Consider the following 10,746-nt stretch of genomic DNA (forward strand, 5'->3'; position numbering starts at 1 on the left):
TTGTTTGACTTGCCTATATGCTCAACAACAAATACGAGTTTTCATATGGGAAGCACACCATTTATATATTGGATATTTCCAAAACTTTATGAGTTACGCTAGTGTGAGTTAAAAAACAATTAGCTTAAATAGAATCTTTACTTTATTTGCCTGAATATAATTTTAAAAAGATAATACAATGGCTAAACTTAATAAAACCATACGACATATACAAAAAAAACTTTTGATGGCACATATATACTTAGAACAAAACTTATACAATTAATACTGGCGGATTTTCATTGATAAATGTTTACAGACAAAAAATACAAATTGATCACAGATTTTTCGATTCATACACAACACTGTGTGAAATACACCAGTTACAACTTTTAAATGAGATCACTTGGTGATAGTTGGGATTCTCCCTCGGCCAAGTATATATGCATGGCTTTAAATAATAATGCTATACCCAAATATTTTTTCTCTTTCATAGACCATGATTTAGCCGGACCGTAGTAATCACCTCGTTTGCAATTTGTCAAATGCTGTAAGCTCAAGGAATCAATAATGGCTGCTTCTCTGGTATACGCCTCCGTTGGTACAATATTATGGAAAACGTGAAGACAAACAACACCGTAACCATTACCCCAAATATTTAGGATACGATCCAATTTTTTACTATCGGAAGATTTCTGTGGCGGTGATTTAAACATTTCCACATTTAATGGTTGTTTTTTTACTGATCAAATAAATGGGGTAAAGAGGAATTGTCAATAAATTTTATGAAATGTTCAATAAATATATGTATGGAGATTTATTTTAAAAACAAAGTATTAATATTTTAAGAGGGTAATACGATTAGTACTTAGCCCGCAAAAATAACCAGACAAAAAATAAACCAAAAACATAATTCAATAACAAATTAACCGATGCAAATAACTTTTTACTTAAAAACTAACATGAATTAAGAAAATAATTAAAAACAACATACAAAAGTGAGTTAATAAAATAATCAAAATTTTTACGTTCCTAAATAATAATTATCGCAATTAACATTCATCCGATCCAATTGAAAGATATACTTGAAATTTTTGTTAGGAAATTTAATTTCCATATATATATATATACTATCACACAAAAAAATTCTGATTCAATCACGAAACTAATTGATTCAATTAATTTTTTAATGGAAATGTCTTCAACCACAGAAATAATAGTATCAAATAAAAAATTAATTGAAAGTTTTGTGATTGATTTTTGTTTCAATTAATTTTCGTGAAATGTTTTTCTGTGATTCATTGGACCTTTAAATTATTGCTCAAATCCAAAGAAACTTTCAATTACAAGAAAATAATTTAATATAAAGGTGAAATATTTGTAAATAAATATTAATAATATAAAAAATAATTGATTGTCGCAAGTACAAAATTGAGTTTTCCGACCAAAATAAGTAATTTTTTTATCGAATCAATTAAAACAAACATTTTAATCAAGTCTAGTTTTTATATCTTATTAATTCTGTGACAAATACTATCATTTTCGTAATTGAAAAAAAAATCAATTAAAACGTTAAACGGATCAAATAATTTTGTAATAGAATAAGAAAAAAATTCCTTTTAATACGATACTCTCCACAGTTTAAAATCCGCCTAAAAATATATGCAATTGAGAGTTATTTCCACCTTTGTCTTTCCTAAGATCTGTTCATGTAGGCTAAGACTCACACGATCTGTTGAGAGGTGTAGTGTTTTTCGCGGTTTGCCAATGCGGGATCGTGGACTACATCATCAGTTTACGGATTATCTGGACGTGGTTCAAAAAGTTGACTTGTGACCAATTGGAAAATTCCGATTCCAATCGAGGTCAAAACAAAAACACAAGTCTAATCCGACTTAAATTTTGCCAAATTTAATACTTAAATGCACAATATAAAATTTCTTTTGCGGTCCTCTTGCATCACGTGTTAAGGCTAAATACCTATCGGACCACCCTCATATATAACTAACCATTTATTTTTTGTAACCCTTTTTTTGTACATACTTGATATCTTTTTGCCAGTTTTGCTGCATCTTTCCTGTGATTCCTTGTTATGTAGGCGTGAATGGGCCCTCATGGCATCGTATAGATGCGAATATGGTCGAGACGTTTTACCTTTGCCCACATAAAAAATTGATTGCAAGAACCGTTTCCATACATCAAACTTTTCTAAAAACTGTAGAAAAATTTAATTTATGTATATATTACTGAAGAAGAGGTAAGTGAATTTATACAAAAAAAAAATTATATAAAAATAATGGATCTCTCTAGAATGACACCAGATAAGTGTAGATTCAATTCACTTAACATATTTTTTAAGTTATTGAAGAAAAAAAAATTGTTTTTAGTTCAAACTAATAACAAATTTCAGAGAATAAATCAACGATTTTTTTTCCCCTATGGCTTTCAAAACGGTGTGTGATAAAAAATCGTTTTACCTTTTAACTGGCCATGGAAAAAGATTAAAAAAAGCGTCCATACAGGTTCTATACCGAAATATGAGTCGATATCGAATAATTTTATCGATCCACTTCAAGCTAATTTCATTTCAAAATTTTTATTGTAAGTCGTTAGGCTGAATAGTGAGATTAGAGTTTAGACCTATATTCTCGAGCCTTTCTAGAGGGACACATAAAACAAAGAATACTTTAAAATAAAAACAAAATTAACCCACCGCACTTTCTCCTGGTAAATTACAAGATATTCTTGGATCGATCAGCATATAGATAAAGCTTTGTTTAAGATGTCCTTCGCGTAGTTGTTTTCTATTTTGATTGTTAATGAAAAATTGCATTGATTGAGTTTCGTATTTCATATAATCTTGGATACGTTGAAATTGCTCTTCTGATTTTGTTGTCCTTTGAAGTTCTATAGAGAATTCTGAAAATTTCAAACAAAATTTGGAAATTTACCAATTTAGTTGCTCTGTGTAATAATACCCACTTATTTTCTTTAAGGATTTATTGTTTACCGCAAATTTTGCAAAATGTCTCGTACAACTAATGAAATTTTGTGAATTCAATTTTAAAAAGAAATTTTGTACATACATTTTTGAGAAATTTCGAATTGAACAATAAATTCCATATTGTATTTGATTGCTTGCAAGGAGAAATTTAAAAACTCTATTGTTTTTAGACTTACTTGTTTCATTTTCCTTTTGTCTCAATTTCAGTTCCTCGACCAATTCCGTTTTGCGTTTATATTTCATTAATCGTTTCATATACAAACGCTTTGTTGATTTTGTAATAGGTCCCGGAGGATCACCAAATATAGTTAATTCATTTCTCAAATTATCTGTTTCGTAATCCAATGGAATTGTGACATTTGTAGACTGAGATGTGGCAGTGGTATTGCCATCGTAATTTTTAGGGGTCCTAAGTAAACTTAATAACTTGATCACAAATTCAAACAGACAAATGTATTTAAAACTTACTCTGGATTTCTTCGATTTGCTATTTTATTCCCCACATTACTGGGTAATCGAGTTTCATAAAACACCAAGCCATTTTCATCGTCTGTATGAACATAGGCTTCAGCCATTTGAAGAAAATATTCATCATTCTTTGGTGAGCGTATGAAATTTGTGGAACTGTTGGGATTGTCATTTTTCGACCCCACTTGGTTAGTTGGTGATGATATTTTAATTTCTGGAACTGTTTGATAACTACTGTCTAAATCGATTATTTCATATTGTTGAGGTGGTGATGGAGTTTTGTATGCGTCTATTTCGGTGTCTGGTTCTTCTTGATGATCTTCTTGCACAGTTTCAAGGACATTGGATACATTTTGTTTTATTGTCATTGGCCCTATTGGAAGATTCTTAAAGCTTGATTTTGTTTCATTTGGCAGTAAGCGATATTGTGTTATCTCCATGTCCGATGATGAGCTTGTATTATCACATGCTCCACTATCGATTTCAATGTCTGTAATTTTCTTCTCGGTTGCATTCTCGTTTGAGTTTCCATTGTTATTCACTTGATTTTTGTTCTCCACAATCTCATCAATAACATCATCTTCGAAGGGTTGTATAATCGACTGACGATCCTTTGATTTTTGTACCTTTTCTCGCCACGTTTCTATTAAATCTGTTTTGGATCGCCTAGAGCGACTTGTTCTTTGCATTAATTCCTTAAGATTTTCTCTGGTTAATGAAAATATGTTTACGGTTTCATCACATTCTTCAGGTTCTGGTGTGGTGATTCTTATATTTTGCATTGATATCGATAAAATATCATTAGCTTCGGATATTTCATCGGCAACTACATCCCTATCATCAACTTCTTCTTTATTTGTAATTAAAGGTGTTTTAGATGGTATAGTTAAATGCTCTTTCAATTGGCTATCTTCCGGAAATTTAGGCTGTGGTTTGTGGCGGCGATGTGTTATATTGATGTAATATGGCGAAGTAACATCATAATTGTAATTTATCCTGTTTGGTGTATATTTACCATTATCAGTAGATCCAATCCCTTTTCCAACTTCATATAAGTCATCAACAGCAGTTACCTTTAAAAGGCTTTTATTTATACATTGAGGACTTGCATGGAATTGTTGATCTTCGCCAAGTTCTGCTTTGGCGGATGTACGAACAGGTGTTGATACTTTATTTATTGATTTACTTTGCAATGAGTTTTCAAATTTACTTTCCGATAAGAGTATTGAATTTATTTCTTTCTTCTTTGCATATTTATCAAGAAATATATGATCTCGCATTACTTGAACCACTTCGAAATGACACTCTTCAATGGCATATATCACTGGCGTTTTGCCTTCATCATCATAGACTTCTAATTCGGCACCATTTTGCTATAAATTTGTTTTAGATCATTATAGAAATATTAATATAGAAGATTCATTCTGAAAGCCAATTAATTCCTTAGAAACTTAGGGAATATTTTTCGACACTATCCTTCAACTTAATTGATACACAAACTATTACCCGATATTGGCACTTGTGCTACTACAATTAAATTAGACCTAACCTAACCTAACCTTTGAGGTTTGAATGAAATTTGATTACCTTTATGCCCCAAACAGACAACTTATACAATGCAAATAGTACTCCACCAAAGTCGCCATTACCTGCCTCAGGAAACGATCCTTCATTAAAGATATCAGGGATGTTAACATTAGCATATCTAATCGGAACGCTAAGTTTATATGGGCCAAGTTTAGATGGCCGTCTGACGCAGTATTAACTTGCATGTAGCCAGAGGCATACCAGCAGATTATAGGTTCTTCAGTAATATGAAAGGTAGTCCCTAGTATTGCGAACCCATCCGATTTACAATTTCCTGGTATAACATCGTGGTGAATACTGAACTGATCAAAGATCTCGTTGAGGGATTAGCGACTGTATGTTGCAATTTTTTACTTGCCTGATTATATATTTTCGATTTTAAAAATAGCCTTAAAGTCTTTCGCGTCCCTCGATAAAGTCGATCCATTTGATTTAAAGAAATCGTCCTTAAGTTAACGGAAATATTTAATCTTTAGATTTAAGATAAAAACGCTTCAAATATAGGATTTAGCATCTTAGGTTTTTTTTATCTTTGAAATATTTGTTGTAATTTGGATTTTTAAACTGTCATTTGATTGTACGTGAATAGCTTTATTAATATATCGCGAAAAGAGAATGAAAATTCGATAAATGAGATCTGTATCCTAATTTTAATTTTATTGATCCTATATTTAAGATATGTCGATAAAACTTTTCATATTTTAAAGAAGCCGGAATCAATACCAAAATCCTTAAGGGAAGGCCAAACTCTTTGGATCCAAGTAAACTTTTTTTTGAGTGAAGGAATAAATTGTTGACAAAATTTTATACAGAACAAGTATATAAAGCAGTAAGTTCGCTAGGCCGAATCTTAAATACCCATCACCATGAATCAATTTTAATAATTTCCTTCAACAACTCTTCGTCTTAGCGGGTTACTTGATAATATATAGAATTTCAGGAGGGTTTTATACCTAAGCAGATCAGATCAACCAGTATGCTTGCCGAAGATAAATTTAAAGATTTTACTTATGAAGACTAGATCAGATTCTGGATTTATAACAACCACTTTTGTTTGATTTTTAGAAGAATCATAAACTTCCGATATAAGTTTGCAAGAAAATTATGAAATAAAGCCTGATTTGAAATGTAAATAAAAACTACGATTTGTAGATGCTCAATAAGTAAAATCGGAAGATCGGTCTATATGGGGGCTATAGCAAACCATAGTACGATACACACCATACACACCTATTTGTGTTCCGGAAATACCACTAGATTTCCAATTTCAAGGAAATCGGATAGAAACTATGGTTTCTAGAAGCCCAAGAACTAAACTCGGGAGATCGGTCTATATGCGGGCTATACCAAAATATGGACCGATATGCACCATTTTCGGCATTCATATTTGTGTTCCTAAAATACCTCCAGATTTCCAATTTCAGGGAAATCGGGTAGAAAGCATGGTTTCTAGTAGCCAAAGAACTAAAATCGGGATATCGGTCTATATGGCGGCTATACTAAAGCATGGATACATCCCATTTTCGACCACAAGTATGTGGTCCTAAAATACCTCTAGATTTCCCATTTCAGTTATATCGGTTTGAAAATACGATTTTTAGAAACCCAAGAAATAAAGTCGGGAGATCGGTCTATATGCGGGCTATACCAAAACATGGACCGATATGCACCATTTTTTTTTAGTTTTTAAATTTCAGACAAATCGGAAAGAAACTACGGTTTCTAGAAGCCCAAGATCTCAAATCGGGGGTCGCTTTATATGGGGGCTATATCAAAAACTGGACCGATATAGCCAATCTTCGAACTTCACCTGCCTGCAAACAACAAACGAATCTGTACCACATTGCAAGACGATAGAGCCATTATTGAAAGCTGCAGCGTGATTACAACAGGCAGACAAACGGACATGATTATATCGTCTTAGAATTTATCCCTGATCAATAATATGTATACTTTATAAAGTCGGAAATGGATATTTCGATGTGTTACAAACGGAATGACAAACTTATTATACCCCCATCACCAATCTATCTATGGTGGTGGGTATAAAAATACGTTGACAAAGTTTTCTATGGAAAAATATGACAAAATTTTCTATAGAAAGAAATGTTGACAACATTTTCTATAGAAAGGAATTTTGAAAAAAAAAAATTTTTTTGAAAAAATTTTCTATAGAAAAAAATTTTGACAAAATTTTCTATAAAAAAAAATTGACACAATTTTCTATAGAAAAAAAATGTTGACAACATTTTCTATAGAAAAAGATTTGTTGACACAAAATGTTGACAAAATTTTCTATAGAAAAAAATTTGACAAAATTTTCTATAGAAAAAAATTTTGACAAAATTTTCTATAGAAAAACTTTTGACAAAATTTTCTATAGAAAAAAATTTTGACAAAATTTATTATAGAAAAAAATTTTTGACAAAAAATTTTATGATAAGATAGTAAAAAGTATGCTGAAAAAGAAGACAGCCACTGTTTGCTAAAATAGCAAACATTATCTTTTTATTTTCTGAATTCGATTACCATTTTAGTTTCGATCAAACAAACAGAAAATATACACTATGCGCTAACGTTGCACAATAAAACAACTCTTGTCTTTGCTTAAAAATCTGAATATTCTCAGATTAAGCCATAACAGCAAACAAAATGTATGAATATATAAAAAAATACATTTTTTTTTTGATTATTGAATATACTTGGGATAACATTTTAGAAAAATACTATAAACCCTATACCGACTGTTGCTTTTGGCAGTTCCATTCTATTTCTATCAGGATTCCATTTTGGTTTCCGGAATGTTTGTTATTTCATTTCATTTATTATTCTCCAAAGTTATATATACAATTCCAAACCTGGCCCAATTAACATAAGAATGGAACATTATTTAAACAAAAATATCGAATAAAAAACAAAGTAACTCAAGATAATAATAGAATTATTAAGTAAAATATAAAAAATCTATAAGACATTGACATTAATAATCCAAAACCGAAAAGAGAGCTATTTAACATTTACATTGGCTCCATATACAATAATGTATTTCTGTTGAGGATCATATTGCAGAGGAAATCAAATTCATTTATCCACTGTCCTTTTCATTTTCATTGCGCACTGATTGTAGTGTAAACAAAATTCTTTCAATAGTCACCAATATCCTTTAACACAGATTTTACAATGAACACATATTTTCTAGCATAAAAACACTTAGGATTTTAGACTTAAGTAACTTCTGGAATTTTATTCTAAAGTACCGCTGAAAACTATCACTTATTTTATTAATGGTCTTAATAACGCCTTGGGAAATATCGCTAAAACATGCACACCATATGCTATACATGTGTTTTCTAGGTACAATTTGTTTTCTTCGTATTATGCAGTCTGTACTTACCAACAACAGCAGGACTATTTCCACTTTTCCATACATGGCTGCCACATGCAAAGGTGTCATATTGTCTTCACTTTTGCAATTTGGATTAGCTGAAAAAAATTAGATTTGCAGTGAATTTTATTTAACGATCATATATCAAATATGTGTATATATTACCTCCCATATCCAAGAATCTTTTTGTTATATCAATAGCCAATTTTTCATTATTCATTCCGCAAACATAATGCAGGGGAGCAATTCCTCTATCTTGGGGGACACAGCCAGGATCAATGGCGTTTGCATTTCGATCAAGGATGAAAAATATATCTCTAATAATTTATTGTAAGAAAACTATTAAATTATCTTTTATAGCATCATGGAGTATGAATATTTACCCTTCATTTTCGTCTTCCAAAGCATCCAATAAGATTAGAGATAAATAATTTGTCCTTTGATCCATACTGTGGCCATTTAATTTCTCTTGGCAAGTTAGACTTTAAATATAATTTTAAAAAATATATATTCATACAGTAATATATGCTATTTTTATCAATATTAACTATTTTTTATAATTAAAAATAAATCTAATCCAAACAAATTTAATATTTTTAATAATTTATATTTATATTCGAAAAGGAAGAATAAATTAAATTAAATAAATTAGTAATAGGCGAGAAGGATTAAATATAGACGAAATTAAGATAACCACCCTACGGGAAATTGGTGCAAATTGCTACTGACGGATCTATCACGGGACTGGTACCGGTGCTTCAGTTAGTCGCAATTTTTGAATAGTCATAATTTATTTATTTCCATAAAATTCCTAAGACTGGGTCATATGGACCTGTCTATGGTGTGCTCCTACTAAATTGGAATTGCCCCTTGGAATAAATCCAAGACGTGGACCATACCATGCACGCCAGGGATTAGTCCTGTACCGGTCCTGTGGCTGATCTCTTTCCCGTAGGGTAATTTTAATTCTGACGAGTTTCAAAGCCTTGTTAATCGGGCATTGATATTATCAACTTAAACATTTAATAATGATTAGGACTGTCATTCGAGATAAGTCCCGTCCCGAATCCTGGGATTTTTTATTTCAAATCCCGGGATTTCTCGGGATCCCGAATTAATTCAAATTTGTTAAATTTGTGGTTTTTCAATTTTTTTTCATTAATAAATTGGAGTCCTAATTTTTTCTAAACAACGCTTAGACCACTGTCGACTCTGAGAGATGTTTTTCATCGCATTTATTTGATGAAACTTAATATTTTTATGAAGTTACTTAAAATGATGAAGTACAAAAGTTCTTTTTTTGAGTAAGATAGCGATATAAATTTACTTTCTAATATAATTTTGTGTTAAGTTTTTGGGGTTCATTAAGTTGAATTGGATTATGTGCTACCATTAGTTTTTCGAATTGTTTTAATTAGATCATAAATTCTTTTGTTGTGTTTTTTTTCATTGTTAATAAAATTGAATTAAATCAAGTTGGGGTAATATACTATCATTTTGTGGTGCTGTAGGTTGTTATTACTCACAATATTTAAATAATACCGAAAATTTTGACATCCCGAAATAACTCCCGGGTTCCCGTGATTTTAAAAACCAATCCCGAATGACAGCCCTAGTAATGATAAAACAGCAAAGGCAATATCTCTGCGCAGTAAGGCCGCCTGAAAGAGACCGTTTCATAAAAACAAAATTTCTATTTTCTTGGCCCATACCCACGATCACGATGTAGAGTTACGTTTATATTTATTGTTTTAGTTATAACATTGTACACTTATAAATTTATTTCTCTAGAGGAATATAAATTTTTAATTTCTTTTTTACTACCGTAATTCTATCTTCTTACCACTGTAAAACTTTCAGCTTTTGTACACAACTGTTTAATGATAATATAAATTCAACATACACTTGTTGCACTTTTACTTGTTTAATTATTCTCAATAAGTTTTTCTGTTAAACAAAATCAAGAAACACTTTATTTACTACATTATGAGTTCAAATGAAAACACAAACAAATGAAGCGACACTTTCGATAACAGACTTATCGAAAGAATACAGGGTGACAAAGAGACACCATCCTGGCCTCAGCGCGGTAAATAATATCATGCCATCCAGTGACCACAAAAACTAGGATAATATGTAGGTACTAGAATTCTTTACTACACTACAGTGTTTTTTGGGCTTTAAAAACCATAAATTTACAACACAATGTCCGCTTGGTTTTAATTCAGTTTTTATGGTTCTGTGTTACCCTGTACGTTTCGATAACACTGTTGTCGTTGGTCGACGGCGTTTATAATATCCTGATATAGACAAAGGCCAGGTG

The 10,746-nt window shown here is 31.0% G+C and overlaps 1 protein-coding gene across 2 annotated transcripts; it reads right to left on the reverse strand.

The window, feature by feature from the left end:
* Positions 1–124: 124 nt before the first annotated feature.
* On the reverse strand, positions 125–10,435 carry LOC142228259 (uncharacterized). 2 transcript variants are annotated; one of them, XM_075298640.1, is made up of 10 exons: positions 10,267–10,435; positions 9,950–10,084; positions 8,807–8,905; positions 8,589–8,740; positions 8,433–8,521; positions 3,452–4,824; positions 3,160–3,392; positions 2,693–2,898; positions 2,023–2,194; positions 125–721 (listed from the first exon to the last, which is right to left on the reverse strand). In XM_075298640.1, the coding sequence occupies exons 3-10, from the start codon at positions 8,869–8,871 to the stop codon at positions 372–374; spliced, it is 2,640 nt and encodes an 879-aa protein (XP_075154755.1). In that variant the 5' UTR covers positions 8,872–8,905; positions 9,950–10,084; positions 10,267–10,435; the 3' UTR covers positions 125–371. The 2 variants fall into 2 exon arrangements, with proteins under 2 accessions (XP_075154755.1, XP_075154754.1); XM_075298639.1 differs by lacking the exon at positions 9,950–10,084.
* Between the last annotated feature and the right edge of the window lie 311 nt (positions 10,436–10,746).

This window comes from Haematobia irritans, chromosome 3 (assembly GCF_050003625.1).
Source record: "Haematobia irritans isolate KBUSLIRL chromosome 3, ASM5000362v1, whole genome shotgun sequence".
Classification (NCBI taxonomy): Eukaryota; Metazoa; Arthropoda; class Insecta; order Diptera; family Muscidae; genus Haematobia; species Haematobia irritans.